The sequence below is a fragment of the Pararge aegeria genome, chromosome 15 (genome assembly GCF_905163445.1).
Source record: "Pararge aegeria chromosome 15, ilParAegt1.1, whole genome shotgun sequence".
Taxonomy (NCBI): Eukaryota; Metazoa; Arthropoda; class Insecta; order Lepidoptera; family Nymphalidae; genus Pararge; species Pararge aegeria.
The window spans coordinates 8211741-8238105 of record NC_053194.1 but is presented as its reverse complement, the minus strand read 5'-3'; the positions used below and the strand labels follow the sequence as shown (position 1 = coordinate 8238105).

Here is a 26365-nt window from a genome sequence, read left to right as displayed (position 1 = left end):
CAGATGGCGCACCCGTTACTCAGTACCGAATACATACGTACAGCATGCTACTGGCTACAACTCTAGTACCAAGAGTTAATATATAAGAGTTATCTGTATTCTGTTATATCAAACTGTAACTGTCATTTAATTAGCTATTTTAACTTTGAGAGTCGCGCGTGTTTGTAATGCAACCGTAAAATAAACAAAACTTTATTGAAAAATTAAAAAAAACGCGTATGGTACTAAAGTAAAGATAAAAATGTTTCTTTATATTGTATTGGCTTTTATATTACTTGTGTGTATTTTTATAATCGTCTTGCATCAATTTTTTGAGAAGAAAACTGTTTATAAAGATCTTAAAAATAAACACGTTGTTATTACTGGTGGATCGAGTGGTATCGGAAAGGCAATAGCCTCCGAGGCGGCAAAATTAGGTGCACACGTAACAATAATAGGTCGGGATATCCCAAAACTTATTTTGTCCGTGGGCGATATCACTGCACATTGCAAACCCTATAGCGGCCAGAAAATCCAGTACGCGTCGCTAGATGTTACGACCGATTTCGATTCAATAGAGAAATGCCTTTCCAAATTGGAAGCTGACGTGGGCCCAATATTTATGTTAATAAATTGCGCTGGAATGTGCATTTGTGGGCAGTTTGACAAAATGAAGGTGGAAGCTATAAAACAAATGATAGATTTAAATTATTTCGGCACCGCATACCCCACAAGATACATCTTGCCAAAAATGAAGGAACGCAATGAGGGTGTGATTGTATTTGTTTCTACAGAAGCTGCTTTACTTGGTAAGAAACATTTTTTATTTAAATTTAACTTCACTTAATATATATACAACTATAATACTTTAACAAGAAAGTTAAGTTAGTATGGTGGTAGTTGACAGTTGTCTTTCCGCGGGTGTCCTACAATGCAACTTTGGGAATATAACAGAGAACGGACAGCAGCATCCCCTGTGCTATAGTTATAGGCTATTGATGATTGTTATAGTTATAGGCTATTGATGATTGATGACTTTAATGGATATACAAAACCAAGGAGTTGTTTGGGTCTAGTTTGTTTAATCTATTTGTTAGTTTATAGCACATAACTGCGGATCTCTGGGACCTAGGTCCTGGGGTAGAAATACTGTCAATGAACTCTCCAAAGGGTAATAAAAAAATCAGTAAATCTCCAAAGGGCATGAAATAATTCCACCCTATGCTATTAAGAGTATGTTGACCTGATGGTCTTGGTTATTGTAATGTTGGTTCTTAAATTGCATTGGAGAAGTATAGATGGTCCCAGTCCCTGACTTCAATAGGAATTTAAGTCTGCAGTGGTATGTATACAGGTATGCACTAAGTGATATAAAGAAATCACAAGATGATATAAAGAAATTTAGAATTTAATTTGATATAAAATGGAGGTGATCTCCAGTACAAGTTATTAAAACTTAAGGGTAGGTCTTTTAAAACTTATACAATACCTACCCGTAAGTTTTATTGAAGATTTTTTTCTATTTTATATCATCTGCTGGCTTAGTTCATCAGCATCTGTTGGCTGCTGGCTTAGCTGGCTTAGCATACACTCTGCATACATTGTAGGCATGTCACTGTAAGTCTGGCAATGGAGCCACTCGTAAGGTTTAGCCAGTTTTTGTATATAGCCAGCCAAATAAGTTCTTTTATGTCTGATGTGAAATCACATTAAAAATCTTTGAATTTCTAGGCTTTCTTCTTATTTATTATGTTTGTGTACTGCATGTAATCCTTTCTCTTGAATTACTCTATCTATTGATAAAATCTCTATTAAAATCCATTCCGAAGTTTAAATGATCTAAGCGAACAATGGTGGGAACAAACTTTGTTTCATACTTTGTAAAGACATCTATGCAAAAGAATGAATGAAAAAAAAAATTGTTCATAGCAAAATAGAAAAGAAATCACCAGACACACACAGCATAACCAATGAGATAATAAAACATATTTGACGTTCTTTATGAACCACCTCCTTCAAATTTTCCCGTACATTCTGGTTTCAGGTATTTATGGTTATAGCGCTTATGGTGCTGCTAAATGGGCAGTGCGTGGTTTAGCTGAATCAGTATTTATGGAATTGGTTGGAACCAATGTCAGTCTCACACTGGCCTTCCCACCAGATACTGATACCCCAGGTTTTAAAAATGAAGAGTTGACCAAACCTAAAGAGACCAAACTAATTTCTGGATCAGGAGGTCTACATACAGCAGAAGAAGTCGGCAGAAAATTGCTCAGAGATGCATTGGTAAGTAATGTAATATAATTTAATATAATTAATTTGTAACTGAAACTCTGCACAGTAACCAGGGTGGTGGGTTTTTATCCTATTGTATAACCAGTGGCGTGCATAGAGGGTATGCACAGGGTATGCAGATGATATAAAATGGAGAAAATCTTTAGTATGAGTTATAAAAAAATTAAGGGCAGGCATTGTAAGATATAAAAAGCCTATATAGCCTATATAACTCATATTGGAGATTTTCTTCATTTTGTTTAATTTAATGTATGATCTACATACCCTGTGCATACCCTCTATGAACGCTTTGTGTATAACCTATTGGAGTAAGTTAGTGCGAGTATATTTTCATCCATTTTAGAAGCATCTAAATGCCAATCCATAAATTCCACCTTCAGCCCATTAGTATCCCACTTCTAGACACAGGCTCTTCAAGTATAGCCCCACCATGCTGCTCCAATGCCGGTTTTGAGCTAGAAGGTAGTTAGAATTCTATAAATTTGTGGTTGCCCAATGGTCGAAATTCGACCATAGTTAATTTCACTATTTCTTCTTTAATCACAGTTTTCGCCAAGTCTACAATGTTAATTTGCCTGTTATTTTTCAAACAAGTTATAATCCAAATATTATTAAAAAGAGTATATAATATGCGTGTATTTTTAAATACATGGTTAGTGTGTGTAATGTTTTTTTTAATTTAATGTATGTTTTAGGCATAATTAAAAATATATATTAGCATTCTGCAAATTACTGTGGGTAATTTCATACTTCCGTCCGGTACAAAGTTTTTGCTTCACGTATTAATTCTATGAAATAAATACTGCCAAAAATCTCGAAATTTTCGTTTGCAGTTTGCGTGGTCGGTAAAATTCCGTACGTGAAATATAAATCGCGAGGGTAAAAATCGCACGGTAAATCCGTGCGATTTCCGTTTATTATTCCGTATCGCAGTGCGGGCTAGGTAGCTTTTGTTAATTCATTTAACGAATTGAAACTCTCGAACTATTAACGTCATGATCCAATATCAGGCAATTGGAGCTGTAATGATTGGCTTGATTGGTACCAAAGTATCATGTTCATTATTGATATCATATATCATGCAAGTCACGGTGACATTTCATTTTTTACAGACACAAATATAGCATTCTCTAAGCACAATGATAGCCGCATCATCATCCCACAGCTGTGCACAGATATCTTTTCTCATAGCAAAGAAGGTTTTATAGCACCCTGCACGCTGTCCTAATGCGGATGGTTGGGCTTTAATGATTATTATCACACGTTAGTGATAAGCGGCACCGTTGGCCTACCGTGCTGGTACTGAGATATTCTTAATACTTACCTGACTACTTTTGACCCAACCCAGGATATCATAAACCGCAGTCTAAAATGCTAACCATTAGACCAACAAGGCATAAGATATTCTAAATGATAAATGGAAAAATTATATTAATTGAAACAAATTAATACAAATAAATATAATTTTAATAATCTAATCTAGAAAATACACAAGATTAATTACAAGATTTTGCATCAATAATAATTGTTGTTGTTAAATTTTGATTTGCCGTAAAATTAAAAGAAATACCGGGACCGCGTATCTCCAGCATTACGTACCTGAAAATCTGTTTCATGATTTATACGTTATCATGAGACAATGAGACAGGAATACTTTGCATAAAATACACTTGCTTCCTGTTATATACGAGACGTACCTACCTAAGTTGCACAATAGATACTTTCAACCTGTATACTAAAATAAATAAAAGAGACACACTAAACATGCATAATACAGAACATGCATAAAAGACACTTTTGGCCTGAATACGAGACGTACTAAACTTGCATAAAAAAACACGTGCGACCTGTATGCGAGACGTACTAAATTTTCATAAAAGTCACGTTTGACCTGTATTCAAGACGTACTAAACTTGCATAAATAACCAACACCTGCTTTCTCTATGCGAGTCGTATTAAACATGCATATACGAGACACACTAAACATGCATACAGAACCTGCATAAAAGACAATTGTGGCCTGTATGCGAGACTCACTAAACTTGCATAAAAGGCACGTTCGACCTGTATTCGAGACGTACTAAACTTGCATAACCAACACCTGCTTCCTCTATGCGAGTCGTATTAAACATGCATATAAGAGACACACTAAACATGCATACAGAACCTGCATAAAAGACAATTGTGGCCTGTATGCGAGACGTACTAAACTTGCATAAAATAAACTTGCGACCTATATACGAGACTTACTAAACATGCATAAATGACACTTGTGACCTGTATAGGAGACGCACTAAACTTTCATAAAAGACACGTGCGACCTTTGTTCGAGACGTACTAAACTTGCGTAGAAGTGACTTACGACCTGTATAGGAGACTTACTAAGTAACTGGCTTAAACGAAACTTGCTTTTTGTATGCGAGACAAACTAAACTTTCGTCTTCCATAGAGGCACCTCTACGCCACGTCAGAGTGGCTTAGTCTTTTTTGGTACGGTGGTAACTAGCCACAGCCGAAGTCTCTGACCAAACTAGACCAAAGAAAATTCAGTAGATATAAACTAAATTGCCCTCCTAATGGGTGCCGAAAATCTAACTCAGACCCTTTTACTTATTCACCTCTGCGCCAGAGAGGGCACTCATATTAACCCATGTGCCGAGCGTACCGTGACTGTCAACTTTGTTTAATAAATGTAATTGACAACAGTTTAAAAGTAGCGACCGTCGGATAAATAGTTTTCTAGCTACAGCATTTGATCTTTCGAGTAATATTATGCAATGACATTCAACAACTGCAGTGTGGAAAATTTACATCGTGACGTAAATTTATTATCTTTTTTTATTTATTACAAAAACATACCTAGTAGTTGATACACTGATTATATAATTTTAACGCCAAGTTCTCACGTTTCATCATCATCATCGTCAAACCATTAGCGGCCCACTACAGGGTTCGGGTTTCCATGCTGGCCAAGTGCGGATTGGCGGACTTCAAAGCCGAAAATTTTCTGGAGAACTAGCAGACATGCCGGTTTCGTCACGATGTTTTCCTCCACCGTTTCAGCAAGTGATAATTTATTGCTTAAATTAAAAACGCACATACCTCCGAAGTATGGAACCACACACTGGAAGTGAGTGCTGGTGCTCGAAGTCGGTCCCCTTGTTCTCACGTTTACTGCAGAATGTTCTAACGATTTAAGTAAATAATACAAAACCGAGCTATAGTTAGTACAGTAGGGCCACTAACATTAACTAGATGGTTCTAATTTATTTATTGAGAACCATTATCATCTAGTTACATTAACCCATTAACGGCCCACTACAGGGTCTCCTCCCACAATGCGAAGAGCTTCGGCCGTAGTCCACCACGCTGGCCCAGCTCGGAATGGTGGCCACCACACGCCTTCGGGAACGTTTCGTCACAATGTTTTTCTCCACAGCAAGGGTTATTTTAATTTCCTAAAACACAAGATAGTAGTTCTAAAAGCGTTTTAGTTTAGTTTGTTAAATAAAAAATCTTGTACTCTTTCAGAAAGGAAAAACTTACTCCGTGTTTGGATTCAGTGGGCATCTACTGTCGATTCTATACTGTGGAACTATAGACAGCGCTACGCAGGTCCTTCTTCAAATACTATCGTTAGGATTCATCCGTGCAATCATGGTTGCAATACAATTATCGTTCCACAAAATTGTGAGGGAAGGCTTGGAAGAAAAAGTGAATGACTACAGCAATAAAGAAAAGACTCAATGATTTATATACCGAAGGTCATTTCTAGTCTTAATTTAAAAGTGTTTTTTAAAAAGCTTTATATATTGTACATATTTTAGTACTATTTAGACAAATTAAAATAGCATTTACAATGTATTTCTATTTAGCATTTAGGTACATTCAATTTGTAAACTTTTGATTCAGACTAACTAGATGCTTTAAGAATTATATAAAAGTTTTTTAAAGGCTGTGTAATGTATAATCTCGGGTTATCGAAGAAAACCCAGTTATGTAAACATATTATAATATGTCATCGATAGATAATGAAAATTAAATAAATAATAAATTTTTATTTTAATACAGTTTAATTATTAGTTTACCCGTTTCCCTAACCCCAACAGCTACCGTCAAAGTGCGATTGTTTTAATTTTAATGCCGGCACCAATTATGTGCATTTAAACATATTTTAGACGAAACAAACAACAGACTTTAAAAAATTACTAGTTGTTTTCGAAAGCAAATGCTCAAGTTACTTTAAAAAAAATCAAATACCTATAGGTGTCCCGTATAATATTTGAAGACATCCTACGATTTCTCCAGGATCTCCAGGGCTCGATTTTGACCTGATGATAATGGGACCACATGGGAAGAATACCGTTTCAAACAAAAAAAATATCGGTTTATAAACTACAAAGTTCTGAGACAAACATAACAAAAAAAAAATCTACCGATTATACCGATTGCCTCCTATTTTGAAAGTCGGTTAAAAAGCATAGCTAACGATATTATGATGATTGTATTCACGTAATGAAAATATATCGTTTTTAATTTTCCACTGTCCACTGCTGGACTAAAGGCTCCACCCGACGGACGGTTTACCCATAATCTATATACATAAAAGAGAAAGTGTGTGGGTATGTTCCGTATAGGCCCCGAAATTGCTAGACCGATTTCAATGAAACTTTCAGGGAATCTCCGGATTGACATGGCGAGTAATCCTGTAAAGTTTGGTGACGATCGGAGCACTCCTATTTTTGAACTGTCAAACTGTCAAATACAGCTTTTATTTACTATGATGATATTCTATTGTTGGGTGTACTGTGTACATGGGTGTAGATAATGATCTTCACCAGCTCGAGAAGATAATAGAAGAGAATGAATGAGAGAAATAAATGATTTAATATATTATGAGACTTAAATTAAAAATTTAATTATGTAAGTTTATTGTTTTAATAAAATAAAGCAAAATCTAGCACGGCAAAGCGGGCTGGGTACGCTAGTAATAAATAAAATAAATATACTACGACAATACACACATCGCCACCTAGCCCCAAAGTAAGCATAGCTTGTGTTATGGGTACTGAGTACTGAGATAGCTGATGAATATTAATACAATTGTGGCCTGTATGCAATAATATAATACACATAAATACTTGTAATATACAGATAAACACCCAGGCACTGAAAAACATTCATGTTCATCACACAAACATTTTCCAGTTGTGGGAATCGAACCCACGACATTGGACTCAGAAAGCAGGGTCGCTGCCCACTGCGCCACTCTGCCGTCAAAATCACCACGCTGGGCAGATGGGTTGCTGACCAGTAAATTGTAGTGGTAGCTTAGTACAGAGGACTCTGCTGACTGTTCTACGTTTTATATTAGCCCCCTTATTCCCTTAGTCGCCTCGTACAACAACCGTGGGAAGAGGAGGGGGGGCAACTGTATTCTGATCTGCCGTCATCAAACTGTATGCATCCCTGGGATGTCTAAAATCAAATATGGTTTTCGCTTGACCGTGGCCTAGTTACCACTCTACCGATAAAGACTTGCCGTTACGCGATTTAGTGTTCCGGTGCGATATCGCGTAGAAAACGATTAGAGATTACTATGAGTGGCGTGCATAGAGGGTATGCACAGGGTATGCAGATTATATAAAATGAAGAAAATCTCCAGTACGAGTTATAAATACTTAAGGGAAGGATTTTTAACTTTTACAATGCCTATCCTTAAGTTTTTTTTATAAATCTTACTGGGGAATTTCTTCATTTTATATAATCTGCATTCTGCATACCCTGTGCATACCCTCTATACACGCCACTGATTAGTATGACTGCTATACTTCCTAATAGGTTAGCCCGCTACCATCTAAGATTGCACCATCATCACTTACCACCAGGTGAGATTGTAGTCAAGGGCTAACTTGTATTGGAATAAAAACAAGAATAAAAAATAAGTTATAAATTGTCCTGTACGAGTAGTAGCACAGTGAGTTACGTATTTTTAGGACACACGTTACCTTTTCGTGCGCGCATGTTAGTTATTAGCTCTAATATATCCCTACTAATATTATAAATGTCAATGTAAGTTTGTTTGTTACGCTTTCACGCAAAAACTACTTAACCGATCCTCATGAAACTTTGTACATAATTCTTGGAAGTGTTTGGAGAAATATAGGAAACTTTTTATTCCGACATTAAGCTCGGTTCCTTTGGGAGGGGGGATTAAAGTGTTTGACAATATTATATACATATTGAATCATTTTAACCGATTACCGGATCACTACAGGGCACGGGTCTCCTTACAGATTGATAGGGATGTAGTCCATCATGCTGGCGCAGTGCGTATTGGTGGACTCCACACGCGCTGGTTTCCTAAAGATGTTCTCCTTCATTCGAAGAAAAGGGGAGCTATATCTCTAGCTACTCAAGCGCCAAAATAGTTTGGTTGGAGTAATAAGAAAAATTGCGTTTTAATTTGCCAGGCTGATTTAAAATGTCAAGAGAATAGGTAACCGGTACCTACATCCAGTATCATCTTAATTAAAAGTAAACTTTGAAGTAGCTCCATATATCCGAAAAATCGAAACCATAATAATACCCATAAATATTTTTCTTATTTTTATTTGTGACCGTTTCATTTTTTTTTATATTAATTTCGATCTTATAAGGACATCTCCACGGGTAATAAAAGGACACTATGACCAGTTATGGCTTACCTACCAAACAATATAATAGTTTATACATACCAAACAATACATAGTTTATATATCTATCACAAGAATTACTACACTAACGGAACCGCAAAGTGTTTGAGCGATAAGTTTTTATTATTTTGTACAATAGAATTACTATGGGTAAGTAAAAAAAAACTACGTTTCATGTTTAAGTTATATAATACCTCATTAAATTTCTTATTATAACCATTTACATGATAATTATTATCAAAAGAGCTCTCGCGTATGTAAAAAAAAAGTTAAGTGGTACATGGGTTTTGTTGGTAGTAAAATCGAAACCCACGCCCTGCATAAACTCCGTCTGATCTAAACCAGACAACTATCGGCCCTGCTCCATCATCTGAAAAGCATAATCATTAGAAACTGAATGAACTTACGGTCTCGACCAGAAATGCTGTTTTACCCCCAGATCCGGTTTCGAGCTAAAATTCCCAGAAAGACAGCAAAAATTCAGCGCTTGATCTTATAGTGGTGTTGTACGTAAATCTCATCACTAAATTGACGTGTCTTAAAATAGGACTACCCTTTAGTGCAGTGTGAAATGACAGTACCTACTTTTAGATATCAATTTATTTTAGAGATTTGTGTATAACAGAGTCTGGACAAATGTTGCAAATTCATATTGTAGTACGCAAATTTCTAAACTAAATTGACACGTCCAAAAATAATGTCATTATTACTTTTAGACGTGTTAAATACCTAAGTATAGTTTAGACTGCTTAGTTTTTGAGTACGTCGGTACACAGATCTCTAAATTGATAATAATAAAGGTCTACTACTTATGTCACCACCGCTTTTAGAAATGCCGATTAAGTGTATTTTAGACTACTGTTTGTGTCAGTTCAGAAAAAGCTCTTCGTAATTGTAGTTTTATTCGTACTTTTTACTAATTAATGATTAATTTTAATTATATTTTGCATTGCAAAAATAATGCAAATATATCATATTAATTATATTTATATAATTATATAATGTATTTGCATTATTTTTGATTTAGGGATAGTTTACCCATCAAAGAAATCACCTGTAACTGGAGCGTCTAAGGCAAAATCCTGGATAACTGAGCCGTCATTGAGCCGTTCTCCGCAAAGCCTCAAGGCAGCGATTAATAACCAATCGCTAGGGCAATTGAGAATCTCAACACCGGCTTGCTGAGGCGGTATTACAGGCAAACCTTCTGGAAAACATAAACAAAATCTCAATACAGTAAACATTTAATCCACGACGTAACGATTATGCTCAAATTTCTTTCTATACAAATCTGTAAACTGTATCTTGCACAATAATGACGACATTTATTATACCTTGATTATGTTTATATTTATTATCTATATGTTCATAAGTATTTATGTATGATTGAGTATATATTAGTTTATTATTTTATATTTATTTAGTATATTTTTCTTATTTGTGCAATTTTGTTTAGCTATTTGAATGTACGTTTATAATAATTTTACACCACCTGTCCGCTCTCTCTCATCTTGTCCTAATCCAAAGGTTGCCTGGCAGAGATCGCTACTAAGCGATAAGGCCGCCTTTTGTATTCTACTTCTGTCTTTGTATTTCTATTGTATTTTTATTTTCCTAACTTCATTGTGGTGTACAAATAAAGAGTTAAATAAAATAAATAAATAAACGCTAGTAGTACATTGGCAAGTCTAAAAAGCTAACGCTATTTTTAGACTTTTCAATTAAGTTTATAGGTATAACATATCTGTCCAGCAAAATTAGCATCAGTGTCTTTATTGTTGACTTCTACCTAAGAACAACTGTTATATTTATTATTTTCGGTGAGAAGTTGACACTCGGATGCAATCTTATATTTTTTACACAATCATATGTAACCAGTGATAATTAATGCACTCTGAACTGGAAGCGTTACCTTGCAGTTTATTTGTTATATGTCTTGGTAATATATTTACTAATACAGTACAGTACACTGAAAAACATTTATGTCCATCACACAAACATTTTCCAGTTGTGGGAACCGAACACACGGCCACGGCAATTGATAGTTTGTAATTACAAAAATACTTGATATACACAAATAACAAGTGCAGAGAAATTGTCGAAGTTTTAGCGGTATATTAGATAAATACAATATTTTAGCGGTTCAATGTTATTTTTATCATAACTATAAATATTATGTAAGTAAGTACAGTTATTTACCGGTATCATAATTCACTATTTGCATTTCCCCGACGTTTGTATATGTGATGCTGCAAGAAGCTGTTGCTCTCTTTATGCACATGGCATAGTTGAGATTATTCTAAAAATATAAGTTTGATTTTAATCACATCACATTTGGCGGTAAGTGGTGATGCGGTCTAAGATGATAGCTGGTTTTGTTAGGTCCATGGTGGTTATATCACATGCATAGCCGTAATTGTTCATGCAGAACGCGCTGCTTTATAGCTTGATGAATATCTAGATAAGCTTACTCAAATTGGTAGGTATAGAATCATAAAATAGATAGCCTAGTCGGTACTACTTAGTATAATTTTTCTGCACCTATCTGTACATGACACTCCACTCCTAAATGGCTAAAACGATTATGATTAAATTGCACAAGTGTTGAGTGTGTCCTTGGACGGTTTGGATTCAAAGTTGACAAAGTAGATGGCGCTGCAATCAGATTTCAGTTTTTGTTCATAGAGCAGGAAAACGTCTTTCGGACCAGCTGCTGTAGGTAGGCAAAAAAATGAATTTTTGATTTGTTAACATACTTTTATTGCACTTTGATGCAGTCTGACTAACACTACCTACTTCATAAGGTAATTATTGAAATTCTTACCAAATAACTTGGTATCCTTGTGATTCCAATTTCGGATCTCTCACGATAATTGAACGATTCTATATGACCGTGATCTTCCTTGAAGAATTGCATACATCCTGTGGGGGCAGCTAGCTCGTCGGACGGTGTTAATTGGGTCACCTATTCAATCAAATAGATCATAAAAGCATATAAAAAAGTTTTAAAATAGTAGTGATTTCGATCGGCAGATGATTACGTATCTCACAACAGGCTTGCGAAATCTCGTGATCATTGCTGTCAAACGTCACTTTTGCATATAAAAAAAAGCAAAAGTGACGTTTGACAGCAAGGATCGCGAGATTTACGCCTTTCGCAAGCCTGTCGTTAGATACGTAATCACCCTGCGCTATATTGCTATCCTAGGCATGGAGGTAGAGTGTACCGGAAATCGGACCTAGGACCTCGTGATCCGCCGAGCATAGCAACCACTACGCAAACGAGATTCCACCTGGTTACGTGCATGATAGCAGGATACCTACTCAACTTACTTAACTGTTGGAAAAGAGCAACTACTGAGTTTCTTGCCGACTCTTCTCGGTAGAATCTGCTACAAACATACATACTTGATGTTTCAAAAGTGCTTATAAAGTAGGCCTACTTGAAATAAATGAACTTTGAATTTGAATTTGAATTTAACTATTGGCAACCCTACAACTCTCAAAACATAAGAGAGAAGATGAGGTTTCCGTTTTGTAACATCGTCCGGGTTCATTCCACAGCCTAGGAGGCCTACGGACGCATTACCGTCCGACTCCCTTTGTCATAGGTGCCAATACCGTATAAGCCGAGGTTCGGCCTCACATGAAGCCTTTAGACCAAACATATGTTTGCATATTCGAGCACTACGGCTCGAGCACGAAGCTCGCCACCCGACCAGGTTACGTTCTTTCATTGCACATGATGATGATCATGATAATGATATCATCATCATATCAACCCATTAGGCCCACTACAAGGCACGGGTCTCCTCCCACAATGAGATGGGGTTAAGGCCGTAGTCCACAACGCTGGCTCAGTGCGAAATGGTGGACTTCACACCCCTTTGAGAACATTATGGAGAACTCTCAGGTATGCAGGTTGCCTCACGATATTTTCCTTCACCGTTTAAGCGAGTGATATTTTAATTGATTAAAACGCACATAACTTAGAAAAGTTAGAGGTACGCACCTTTCTTCTTCTAACTTTTCTAAGTTATGTGCTGATATTGGAACTTGGCCCTCCGAAAGTGAAGTCGAGCTCGAGTTAAGGCCGTAGTCCACTACGCTGGCCCAGTGCATATTGGTGGAAATCTAACACCTTTGAGAACATTATGGAAAACTCTCAGGTATGCCGGTTTCCTCACGATATTTTCCTTCACCTTTTAAGCGAGTGATATTTTAATTGATTAATACGCAAATAACTTAGAAAAGTTAAAGGTGCGTGCCGGGAATGAAGTGAAGTCGAAGTCCTACTCATTGGGCTATCGTCGCTTCTTCATTGCACATACCTAGTCAAAAAACGTACTTATTATACCTTACAATTTTCATTATAATTTTATGACAGTCGACAACCAAAGATGGGTTGAGACAGAGGTCTTGGAATCGTTAAGAGTTGATTCCGTAGGTACTACGAGTATGTCGTCATTGATTTATACTTACCACAAAATCTTTTGTTTAATTGTCAAACTATGAGACATGATTGACGTAATCAATGGCGCACTAATAAATTAAGGATAAATGAGGTACGTACCAATTCGTCAACAGTCCAATCTGTATAAGTGGTATGACCTCAGATTACTTACCAATCAATCGTCTAATAAAGTAACTTTAGGTGGGTACATTTAAAGATCTGAATAGAATCTAATCGTTGCCAAATTCGAAGTAGTCACCCGTAAGTCTTTAATTCTCTAATTCGTATTCTCTAAACATCGTATTCATTCCAAATACCTATACCTAGATACTTACCTACATATTAGTTTGTTTTCACCCTTACTAAGCTCGTTTAAATTTCCACATTGTCAGCCAAAAGCAAGGTCTTTTCATTACATTTTTTACTTATACCTACCCACCTAATCAACATTTTAAGCCACTATGACATAAAAAGAGTATAAAACTAAATTATCAACAACGATCAATCTAAATCAATATCTTGTTTACGATATCGATAACGCTCTCAAGGCCATTGACCTAGTAATCTTTATATATATATTTCTTGTGTGCGTGTGTATGTCACTGAACTCCTCCTAAACGGCCGGACCGATTTGAATGAATTTTTCGGTATGCGTTTGGGTGGCACCCTGGATGGTTTAGATTCACAAATCAGCCCGACAGATAGCGCTGGGGTCCGCTAGTATAATATAATATCTTACAGGAAATAGATATCTTAAAGGCGTGCTACGTCTACCAATCCGTACTTTGCTAACGTGGTGGAATACGGCTTTTCAACGCTTTACATTACGAGAGGAGACCTGTGTTATAGGTTGATGATGATATTTTTTTATATTATATACCTGCCTATCTACCCCTTTTTATGTACCTATATTTACGAATTAAATACACTACATGATCCAAATTTTTAGAACCGTTTACGAAATAAGTAATAAATTGCTGGTTTCAATATAGTTTGTTCATAGATATATATGATATTTGTCACGTACCGCGAACGCTAATCTCGAAATAGTTTACCCCTCAGTTTTACCCAATTCATAGTTCGTTGGTTTTACCTTGATGGAAAATATCCTGTTTTCCGCTGTAACAGTCTGCACCGACAAGATTAATGGACCATCCAAAATTTCAATGTACACTGAAACCCAAAAAAATAATTAAATAGAAATCGGTAACCTCGAATACGAAGCTGTGCGTAGCTATGTGCGTCTAAGCAATTAAATATCAAATAAAACATCGCGAGGAAACCTGCATACATGAGAGTTCTCCATAATTTCCTCAGTCTTCTAACAATCCGCACTTAGCGTGGTGGACCACGGTCTAAACCTTTATCATTGTTAAAGAAAACCCTTGCCTGAAGTGAGCTAATAATGCTTCGATAATGAATTAATGATGATCCTTTGCCTACTCTTTCATGTCAAAAGGATAGCTCTACTAACCATATTACTTGATCAGAAGATTTTGGATTCTATTAGTAATAGAAATAAGGCGATAATGAATAATTGTTTATAAATTTGTATATAAACTTTTTGTATACAAATTTATAAATAAATGATGAACGGGAGAAAGATGGGTTGATTAAATAATAAGAAAAGGTGAATATTGGTAAATTAAAGCAAAGGACAGACAGTGGGTAAAAATTAAGGATGCCTTCACCCGTAGGGGTCCATAGTGAAACATGATTATATTATTTATAACTAAGAATTTAGTATATGTACTTTTATAAATATCATTTTTATGCATGCACATATAATTAATAATTGATAATAATTCGTTATGGAAATAAAGAGGCTATAATAATAATAATATAAACTTTTTATTTACCATGATGTCCTGAATTGATTCCGCACAGAATTGGAATGACGGTGTTGACACTGTGTCCCAACACTTGAAATTGGTCCAATTCGCAAATACCAGAGGTTGGTGGTAAAAGCTTAAAAAAGAATATATACCTACTTATTTATCTGTTTACTTTGCCCTTATCTAGGCTTATAAATATAGGCACCCAATGGATCTATTTCAAATCATGTCGCTTACAATGGGCCTAGAAGGCTCATAGCGGGCGATAAAGAGAGCTATGCTAGGAGTATCAAGTTACTGACATAGCTCAGCGGGTCAAGAAGCTGCAAGAGGAATGGGCGGGGCACATAGCTCGTATAACCGACGTTTGGGTTCAAAGATGCTAGAATCGTTCCTTCGCGTTGGTCCGACCCCAACTAGGTGGACAGATGACAGCCACGGGAAACAAGCTGTCCAGGAACGTGGATTTGGGAACTTCCTACAAAAAAACGTGGACATAGGTCTCAGTGCACGTCAGTCGGTTGAAGTTATGAATAGGATGAAATAATATAAGTATCTTAATAGTAAGGTAATCAACTCGTATACATTTAAAGGTATCTTAAAAAACAGCAGGCTTTTTAAATGCCAAGTAATACATTTCTACTATTCCTCTGAAAGGTATTTAGGCTATCGAAACCTTGAAAAATTAGCCCCTCATCATCATCCGCCCCATCAGACCCTCACATTGGACCAACGTTGTGGACCTGAACCTTTCTCATTGTGGGAGAAGACCCGTGCCCTGTAGTGGGCCGGTAATGGGTTGATATGATGATGATGATCTACGAAAAGCATAACAAAGAAAGATTTTCATGGGATTTTCCAAGGTAGGTAAAGGACTTTTAAGGGCTCAAGGAGAGAAGTCTGCCTCTTTGCTCTTTTTGCAAATTTATTTATTTGTTATCTATGACCCATCACTACGCACTACACTATAACATAAATAAAATAATTGAAAACTAAACTAAATAAAAAAAAAAGACCTCCAACCAAGATTTGAAGTTCTTTACTCAGTTTAGTGGGACTTGGAATATATTAAATAGACTAGGTCAAATTACAATCAATAGTAGGTACTACTACCTACGTCAGTACGTGCAATAAAAATTGGGTGGATTGGATATTGAAATAAGCATCTAAATTGCACGAACTATCTAACTGCTATTTACTATAATATCTATATTAGGTAGAAGTGTCAGTTGACTTACTTCGAAATGGATGAAGTCCAGTCTTATTTGCGTAATGCCGGCGGAGAATTTATCCAATGTAAATGTGCATGAGAGCCTGTCTGCACTGGGTGTCGGGTACCCTGGATTATTAAACCATCCGACCGCTGCTGAAGACCGGCCTTCGCAACCAAAAAGGGCTGGAAAAGCGGAAAATAAATCTACTTGCAATCATAAATTAAATTATACTTCTAGTTTTATTTTTTCTGATCATTAGTGTCTGAGTATGGGCCAAAGTTTAAATAGGCATGGATGGATTTTCTAGTTTAGCGTGAGTCTCATTTCTTCACACTAGCCAATAAGTACCAATAACATTTTTGTTACTTTACTTATGCTGTGCAGTGTGGTGTAGTTTCATTTAATTTATGCGAATATGACGTTACTCTTTTTTTATTCAAATATTGCTAAATTACTGCATCGAAAAAAATAATATTAGTCCTATTTAAATGGAAAAAAAAAATGCATAAGTTACTTACTTACGCAACATGTTCCGTACCCATCAGCACACGCTCCCATAGACGTTCCACCTGTCTTCTCACAATCATATTCATGTAAACAGGTGCCCTCCAATCCAGTGTTTGAGGAGCAAGAAACGTGATCAAATTCTACCACCTGGAATACTTCTAAAAATCTTCCCGCCACAGAATTCAAATGTTTCGGTTTTCTCATTTGGGGACATCGTCTCCGCAACGGCCGTTTTTGTCTATTTATATGAACAATATTAGTATTTACAACATTATTCTTCAGTTCTAGCGATTTATGTTTTAATTCTTTGTCTCCTACATCTTTTGGTTTGGATTGACGACTTTTCATTAAATACGATATCTGCCATGGATCGGATGGCTTAAACTCCCGTTCATCTGGAAAAGAGTAATCGTATTCCACTTCTTTATTTTGCCACTTCTCTGTAACAACTGGTACATAGTGTTTTGTTTTATTATGTTCAAATCTCACACGAGATCTCATTTGATTGGGATCTTGAAACTCACTGATATCTTTCACAGAATACCATTTTTTACCGTCAATACACAAAATATGCAAGAACATTGCCACTTTTGGATAAAACATCTTAATACAGATTTTATATAGAGCTTAAGATTTGTCTAACTACTTGTGTGATGCTGTTAAGTGATAGATATAAACTAAGTTATAAGGTACAGTTTATGTTCGGAAGGACAGCTTGACGGATCTAATTAAAGAAACCGCTATGTTATACTTTTTGTTCCACTTATCCAACTTATACGCTAGTTTTCTATTTCTTTTCTTGCATTTTCTATTTATTTTCTTAGTGCATTACACGCTTTATAGCTTCACTTGTATGTTTGTATGTTTGTAACCGACTTCTTTGGACGCTATTTACGTCTAGGACTATTTACGCTTAGGACATATCGAGGACCGATGACAATACACTAATTTGAGAAGATTATTCAAATTTTCAATATAAAAAATAAGTTTTTTTAGTTTTTTCGAACTATTAATTACAATTTCATTAAATAAAATGCATAATGTAGCGATCCGGCATGACAGGAGAAACGGCGAATCCAAAATTATGACGTTACGTCTTTAAGGCCATAATTTTGTACTGCTTTTACTTCGTAAATCTCTGCGTATAAGTAATCACCGGCATAAGACGGTATTTTGTGATTAGAAAGTATCAGTCGCTTAGTTTTTTGTAATCAATACAAAAATCAATAATCTTCAGCTATGGAACAAGGACTTACTGAAGTTCTAACTTGCCAATGACGTCACGAGTACGGCTACAGCGAGCGTTTTCGTGGGAAATTATATAACTTGCAACTTCAATCAACAAAACCATTTTATCTGTTTTTGCAAAAAATAAGATATTTTTTTGTATGTATATAACGCCAGCCGACGCCTAGCATATAATGCCAGCACGGAGGAAGATCTTCCTATTGTTATGTTATCACCTACCTATAGCTTATGAGAGCTATGATTGGTGATGTTTAAAGATTAGGGTCGCTGCCAATGTTCACGTGTCTATCTAGTCTAATTCGGAACATATGGGTCAGTTTTTCAAAATTAGTCATAATGCCTATTTTATCACGATTAGGTAAGCAACAAAATGTTACGCAATGCCGAAGTAGTTCAAGAATGTGGTATGCGCAGGACTGAGCTTGAACAACTAACTCCATTTTCTTGGACCGGATCTTAAATTGTAATTCTTGGGTACATGAATGTTGGTATTATTTATTATCAGTAATCTAGCCACTTATGTCGGCTTGACGGGTTTGGGTCACGCTTTGAATTAAGCATAGACCTACCGCGTCTTTTCTAAAAAGCACAACAACATATTTGTTGGGGTTCCGTACCTAAAGGGTGAAACGGGATCCTATGACTAAGACTCTACTGTACGTTCGTCAGTCTTTCACAAGGCTGTATCTCATGAAGCGTGATAGGTATAGAGTTTCAGATTTTGATGTATTTTTGTTGCCGCTAACAACGACAACATATACTAAAAAACAGGATAAAATAAACTTTTAAGAAGGCTAAAATAGAACAGACATGATTTTTTCCCGTGCGCGGGTCCTTTGCCATTTGCAATTTGCCGGTTTTTTTACTTAGCTGCTGGGTCTGCGGTCAGAAGAATCTTGTGGGGTGAAACCGATTTTTGCTTATCATGTAATTTTTTGTAACCAATCAGTCAAAAATACTGTTCTATTTTTATCCGTTTCATTCATCATCATCATCCATCCATTACCGGCCAACTACAGGGCACGGGTCTCCTACCAGAATGAGAAGGGTTTAGGCCGTAGTCCATTTTGCTGGCAATAAGACTGAAAGACTAGTATACTATCCTAGAAATAATAACCACTGCGCAAACAATGTAGATCCTCGACAGATGTTCTCCGTTATTTTAACATATTGACAATAAATCAAGAATGCCTCATTACCTAGAACTATCTAGTAAAACCTCCGACCATGACCTCGCAAAGTATCAAACTAAAGTAATTACGAAATTAATGTGTTCTATACATATGTACTACCTACTCGTAAATACGTATCTATGTATGTATATTGTAAGGCCTGCATGAATGCATAGAAATATTCAGAGCGTTTAGAGTCACCTACGACTTCGTCTGTGTTAGATTTCAGTTTTCCTATTTCTCACGGTAGAACTTAAAAATCAAAACCTTTTATTTTTAACTGAAAAAGGTCCGGCGCATTCATCTAATCTAGATATCACCTTGATTACTTCAAATCCATAATTTTATTAGGATAAAGGCTCTTCAATTCAACTTCTAATACGAAAGTTTAACGACCTCGCTGGCGTAGCGATGAGCGCTGTACTTTAAAGTGGGAGGTCCCTGGTTCGATCCTGGTAGGGGTAAGTAATGTAAAAAATATTTTTTCTGAATTTTCTTTGCGTCTGGTCTGGTGGAGGCTTCAACCGTGCCTAGATACCATCCTATCGATAAAGATGTGCCGCTAAGTTTGGTATGATGTCGCGTAGAAATCGATTAACCGGTATAAGTGCCAAATCTTTAATAGGATAGCCCGCTACCATCTTGGACTGCATCATCGCTTAGCAACAAATGGCAGTAAAGGGCTAACTTGTCGTGGGAAATAACTACATTATAATTTTATAGCTTGATAATATGAACGTAATAAGGTAAGAATTTCGTAAAATCAGACAGACATAGGTATCAATTTTATGTACTTGTATTTATCTAGAGATAAATTCGCATTATTTATTTCTGTGTAACTTATATATTTTCCACATTGACCTGCTCCAGTTATTCACGGCCAACATAATTTTATTAGTTCAGCTTTTTGTTTCAACTTCAACGGTCCAGTCGTAAAGAAAATTGCATAATGTACAAGCTTGTAGTCGCCCCGTAACATGATGCAATTTTTCGAAATATTTCCTGACTGTTAGGCCTAAAAGTTGGAGATAATTTCGCACATGGACCACCAGTCTGTATTAAGTCTGTATTGTATCATTTGGATAAACTCAAACACAAAACTTAATATTTTACATTAGTACAATACATATAACATATTATGTTGATGATTATTATTATCAACCCTTTTCCTCTCAGCATGAGAACGATGTAGTCCACCCTACCTTTATATATCTACAAGGATCAAATTTGGCCTCCCTTTAAGGCGACTCATTTTTGAAGTGAAAACTTCTTTAGCGGCGTTGAGCACTTTTTCTGTAATGGTTATAAAATCTTAAACTCGCGTCAGAACACGTGACCTGATCGAAAAAGCGTAAGACTTTTTAATGTAAAATAATTGTAATAGTTTTAAAGTGATAAATTTTTAATGTAATATAAATTGTCATGTTTGTGTACGATAGCGCAATAAATGAATATTGTATTCTACCACATAAATGATAGTACTTTTATACTGATAAAGCAATTGGTGCAAAATTATTCCCTAACCATTCCAAAATATCAAACATGCTCAACGTTAATTAATAATCAAGTTTTCACTTCTGCCGGCACTCCCGGAGTGCAACCCGTCTTTTTGTTTTTTCTTTTTCGGATTGTGTGTAGCTGATTAACCCTGAAGATTTTAACAGCATAACGCGGGCTTGTCAGGCGGCTTAAGTCGTAGGTATCCACTAGGTTACCAGGTTATACATGGTTACCAGCCCACTACACCTCCCACAATGAGAAGTATTTTAAGGCCGTATGGCTTGGCCACGTGCAGATTGGTAGACTTCACACGCCTTTGAGAACATTATGGAAAACACTCAGGTTTGCAGGTTTCCCTACGACGCTTTTCTAGCTTAGTTATTTATTTATATTCTTATTCTAACACTTTCATTACAGAATTCTTAAACGTAATGCGATAGTGTATCTTTTTTTTTAAAAAAATAATATTAACATCATAATATTTAATTATCTAGTCCTGTAACAAATAACCCACATTGCGATCCTTGTGAATTCACTCAGAGGGCAACAATACAAATCACATTGTTCTGATATGACATTGAGGATGTGGAGGGCGCGCGTCATTGGTGCCCTTTTGATAAATTTGTCCGCCCAATCGGTACTTCCAGTATAACTTATAGTTGAATGAAGATCTGTTAAGGTATTCATAGATCCTCAGCTCATTTGCTTATTGACAAAGAGTTCTTATATCTTTCACAGGTCAAATTGATGTTTCTTTTTGTATCGTAGTAAAATCCTCATTTCCTCACCGCATGTCAATGAAGTACCTATATCTCTAACTTGTTGAAACACTGTTGGTGTTTTCAAGACATGATTAACTTAATCTGATGCAGTAGTATCAAGTTATATGCGGCATATATATTTTTTCTTTTTTAGAAAAACAAAAAATGCCTCTCGTGGCATAAAAATCAAAATAACTAAGTTGGGTATGAATTTGAAATTTATTATGATGAAATTAGTTATTGTCCTTGCCTAGCCACACCTTCATGTGCTTTTTCCAAAGCTCTATAATTGAATCAGGCCATGTTATAATATATCCTACCTTAAGCGGACCACACATTCGAATCCGAGCACGGAGCACCCGAGCCGAACGTGTCGCACGCGATTTCGGATTTGTGCATTCTTTATATAATTTGAACAGGCGATTATGTAAAAATTCGCGTACTTAAGCACACGGTTGCTACACGGTTTTTAAAGGCGGTTTGAAACAGGAAAAACAGATTTTCGCTTTGCCGGCTACACGGCAACCATCAGTGTTTATAGAACGTTGCGTAAATAGGAAGTCTCTACGCTCGCACTGTATATTCACTACAAGGACGTCATGGCGCCTTATCTATGTGTGTCGTGCTCTGCCGTTGGGACAATGTCTTTTAATTTTGTGGCTAAAATATTCCACGCATTTTTTTTCTGAGTCGAGTCTTTGTACGAATCGCATGTTAAGGAAGGGCAAGTCTCTATATAGCTCGAAAAGTGCTGTAACTGCTTCTCGTTATTTTTCTACTGCTATTATGAGAACCGAGTATTCGTGGCGTGCGTCTGCCTGCGCTCGCCGCGCCGCTGCAACGTGACTGTCATTCGCGAGGTTTTAAACAAGCGGCTAGACTGTTTCTAACAAGTTCTAAACCAATGATTCTACCAGTGGTTTTAAACGCAAGCCTTGCTGCCAAGGGTGCTTAAAGATCAAACGAAACTTGGCATAAAACAACTACATATCTACACTGTTTTAAACCTCTGTTATACTGCCGCACCGTTTAAAACCGTGTAGCACATGCTTTATTGTGTTTGAGTATTACAGACTAAGGGAGAACGGGCAGCAGCTTCGTCTGTGCTACTACTACCATATATTGAGATCACTAACCCACCTGCCTTATTATGACCAAGCCTCCCGTTGCGAGAGGCCTTTCGTCCAGCAATCGTTTTTGATGAAATTATTAAGTTAGCTCAAAAAGAACCCACCTTTTTGATTAACTTAATAATTAGAATTGATTTTTCTACAAAACGTGAAGTAATAGTACAGGGAAATCATAAAATATGTTGGTGCGGAACATTTGGTGTTGCTAGATGAGCGAACAACCTTACCACACGTCATATGAGTTATCACATATAAATGTCCTTTATCATACACATTTAGGTTGTTCTAAGATACTATAAAAGCCCAGCAGGGCTCAATAGGACAGCATATCGCAACCAAGTTCAGAATCACTAACAATGATGCTAAAGGTAAGCTGAAATATTTTTGATTATTGTATGTCTAGCATTATAAAACAATATTATTTTATTATGTATTATATCAGTGAGCTTACACATACATAGAAACATATTAAATCAAACTAATAAACTAAACTAATATACTACGACAATACACACATCGCCATCTAGCCCCAAAGTAAGCATAGCTTGTGTTATGGGTACTAAGATAACTGATGAATAATAATTTATATGAATAATATACGTAAATACTTATAATATACAGATAAACACCCAGACTCTGAAAAACATTCATGTTCATCACACAAACATTGTCCAGTTGTGGGAATCGAACCCACGGCCTTGGCTCAGAAAGCAGGGTCGCTGCCCACTGCGCCAATCGGCCGTCAAAGTCTAGTACATAGATACTATATACATACGATACATTCGTACCTATCGAACATATAATTTTTTACCTAGATACCTAGATTCTTATGTTCCATAAGAATGGCATGCATGCCTGTGAGTTATAACTTTCCATAAGGTTCTCAAAGGCATGTGAAGTCCACCATTCCGAACTTGGCCAGCGTGGTGGACTATGGCCTAAACCCTTTCACTGAGAGGAGACCAGTGCCCCGTAGTGGGCCGTTAATAGCTAATAAATTGAAGATCAGAAGAAATTTCACCAAGACAAAGTGCTCATGTTTCTTTAGATATTGAATATTTGAAATTTAACAGCTTTTTATATTATATTTCTTGAATTATAATTTTGTAACAGCCATTTTATTCCATTAGGTCCTTGCGCTTTTCTGAACATACTATTGACATGGGTATACATATTTAGGAAGACAGATATTCAAGGCTTGGTAGAAGCTTAGAATGTTCCATAACACTCATCTAAACATAAGTAGGTGATGAACCTGTAAGAAACCACTTGAATGAAACAGCGGTCTGAGTTAGGTATATTTATTATTTCTACGTTTTAATATTTTTATTAGAAGCCTTTAGTCCAGCCAGCCCACTGCTGGACTTCTGGTCTATCGTCACACATTGAACTTTTATTTTGAAGGGTTTCTTCACATTTTCACAGGTACTCTTACTCGCGTGTGTAGCAGTAGCTGTCCAGGCGGGGGGCCTGATCGCACCCGCCAGCTATTATGGATCTTACGGCTATGGCGGCTGGAACCCGTACAGCTCGTACCCCGCACAACCAGCTATTGCATCGCAACATTCCAATATCCTGCGATCCCCGTTTAACTTGGGACAGGTACGTTTTTGTTATGAATCAATTAAAACACTTTTCTTCTATTCGATCTCTAGTTTAAGCGCATACGCATTTTTTTTTTGAATACTAGTCTTCTCATCTCGACAACGTACGGGTTTGTTTCGATATTTAAATGCCCCGATCCTTGGTTTTAAAGCTCTAGTCTTTTCATACATCTACAACCTACTACTATTGAAATGTTGTGAAATTAAAATCAATTCACCAGCTACATTTAATTTTAATATAATGGGAACCATAGGAGTATCCAGGGGGACAGGGGAGAGCAGCTGCCCTACAATGGAAATGTTAAAGTAAATGTATGAACTCTCTTAAAAAAAAGTATGGCGGCCAAGATACAGACAGACGGATAGACAACATAAAAAAAAATAAGTTTTGGCTTCAGTATCAATTATAGAGGGCCCTCTTATCTTTGGATCTGCAATCTGCGTACTCGTGAACACTGTGAGGTATATAAGTAACAATAAAGTCTACTGAAGGGCCAGAAACTCAATAGCCTGGGCATCTATAGAAGACATAACCTAACATTATATATTTTTATAAATTTTTCATAAAAAGTTTATATCCGAGTATCGACTGATTAAAAAAAACCCTTGTTTTTTTCAAGATGTGTTCGATGGACACGCGCAATATACTTTTCTTATTTTAGGTATCCACATACTCAAAAGCCATTGACACTCCATTTTCGAGCGTGCGCAAAGCAGATATACGCGTGAGCAACCCAGGATTGGCTGTTGCGCCCGCATACCACGGACTCGCTGCTCCTCTGGTATCCCACGTAGCCGCGCCGCTAGCAGCCCCAAGGGTGAGCTACTAACTAAATCCATAGCTTACATAGAAACGTGAGTAATAAGACACTAGAAACGCGTAACCTTGTCGCCGCGAACGAGACTCCGAGCACTCGAATTTTAACAAGAAATTTAGTTAGCGGGTTAGCAACTTTATAGTTTTTTTTAAACTATATACTTAGCCTGTTTCACTCTACAACAACTAGCGAACGCCGCGCCCCGCCGCGCCTTATTAAAAAAAGACAAATGAATGATACTCAGTGCGTGAAGCGTGCGCGTACGCGTAGTGCTGGGAGCAGTACTTCAGCGACAAGGTTGTCTACTCTTAAAGTGCTAAAGAGTCTTGTTATTTCTATGACAGCTTCTGTTACAACCGTCATCCACTTAAACTAAGGCATATTTTTATTTTTATACGTGCGTTGGTCTAGTGGTTAACATGTTCGACTACGAGAAAGGTCAGGGGTTTGAATGTTCGGGTGGAAAATAATTTGTTAGGTAATGAGTTTTTCTGTCCAGAAATTTTGTAGTACAGATTGATTACATTATAAGAAAAGAGTTCGAAAAATTAAGTAAAGGTAGAACGAAGGTTACTGGCGCGGGCGGGACAAAATCATACCTAGGATATAGAAATTTGAAATAAGTAAGGTTAAAGAAGGTGAGACCAAAGCGCACAACTCTGTACTTTGTAGCAAGGTTTTAAATGAATATTATTTGACTTTCTTTAGGTATCTTAGTCCGAAGGTACATAGATTATACAGTGGGTAAACTTAGCGATCTAAGTAACCCTATTCCTGCTTGTTTTTATATAACTATTGGTTTTTTATTGTTTATTTCTCACGTAGTTAGCTGGGGAAATTATAATACTAATGTTTATAAATTTGCAGGTAGCAACTGGTCTCTTGGGTGTGGCATATTCTGCTGCCCCTGCAGTATCGCACATGACCTACACAAATGGACTCGGCCTCGCGTACGCGTGGTAGATGTTACCAGTGATTTTTCAGTATTGATAAAATATGTCTAGTTACCGTGTATGAGTAAGATTCCTCTATTTATTGCCTGATAGTTGTAACATAATTTATTTTCAATCTATTTTTAAATAAAGAAGATACAAGTTATGTGGTTATTTTAAATATTTTATATCTTTATCCATTTAACTCACTATTCACTAAAC

General features: G+C 36.5%; 2 protein-coding genes across 2 annotated transcripts; one reads left to right on the top strand and one right to left on the bottom strand.

The window, feature by feature from the left end:
• The first annotated feature begins 70 nt into the window (after nucleotides 1-70).
• Nucleotides 71-26208, top strand: LOC120630145 (3-ketodihydrosphingosine reductase). The gene is made up of 7 exons (XM_039899294.1): nucleotides 71-788; nucleotides 2024-2265; nucleotides 5806-6021; nucleotides 23110-23157; nucleotides 24215-24391; nucleotides 25056-25211; nucleotides 26079-26208. The coding sequence occupies exons 1-7, from the start codon at nucleotides 242-244 to the stop codon at nucleotides 26172-26174; spliced, it is 1482 nt and encodes a 493-aa protein (XP_039755228.1). The 5' UTR covers nucleotides 71-241; the 3' UTR covers nucleotides 26175-26208.
• On the bottom strand, nucleotides 9239-17581 carry LOC120629976. The gene is made up of 8 exons (XM_039899078.1): nucleotides 16990-17581; nucleotides 16496-16653; nucleotides 15282-15390; nucleotides 14516-14595; nucleotides 11794-11934; nucleotides 11169-11268; nucleotides 10024-10176; nucleotides 9239-9339 (listed from the first exon to the last, which is right to left on the bottom strand). The coding sequence occupies exons 1-8, from the start codon at nucleotides 17579-17581 to the stop codon at nucleotides 9239-9241; spliced, it is 1434 nt and encodes a 477-aa protein (XP_039755012.1).
• Nucleotides 26209-26365: the final 157 nt, after the last annotated feature.

Excerpts from the sequence above, each read along its gene's own strand:
- LOC120630145 (XM_039899294.1), top strand. The coding sequence starts at position 242 with ATGTTTCTTTATATTGTATTGGCTTTTATATTACTTGTGTGTATTTTT. Across the intron at positions 23,158-24,214 it reads CACTAACAATGATGCTAAAG|GTACTCTTACTCGCGTGTGT; the intron begins GTAAGCTGAAAT and ends ACATTTTCACAG. Across the intron at positions 24,392-25,055 it reads CCCCGTTTAACTTGGGACAG|GTATCCACATACTCAAAAGC; the intron begins GTACGTTTTTGT and ends TTCTTATTTTAG.
- LOC120629976 (XM_039899078.1), bottom strand. The coding sequence starts at position 17,581 with ATGTTTTATCCAAAAGTGGCAATGTTCTTGCATATTTTGTGTATTGAC. Across the intron at positions 11,935-14,515 it reads ACAGGATATTTTCCATCAAG|GTGACCCAATTAACACCGTC; the intron begins GTAAAACCAACG and ends TTGATTGAATAG. Across the intron at positions 10,177-11,168 it reads AATAGTGAATTATGATACCG|AAGGTTTGCCTGTAATACCG; the intron begins GTAAATAACTGT and ends TATGTTTTCCAG.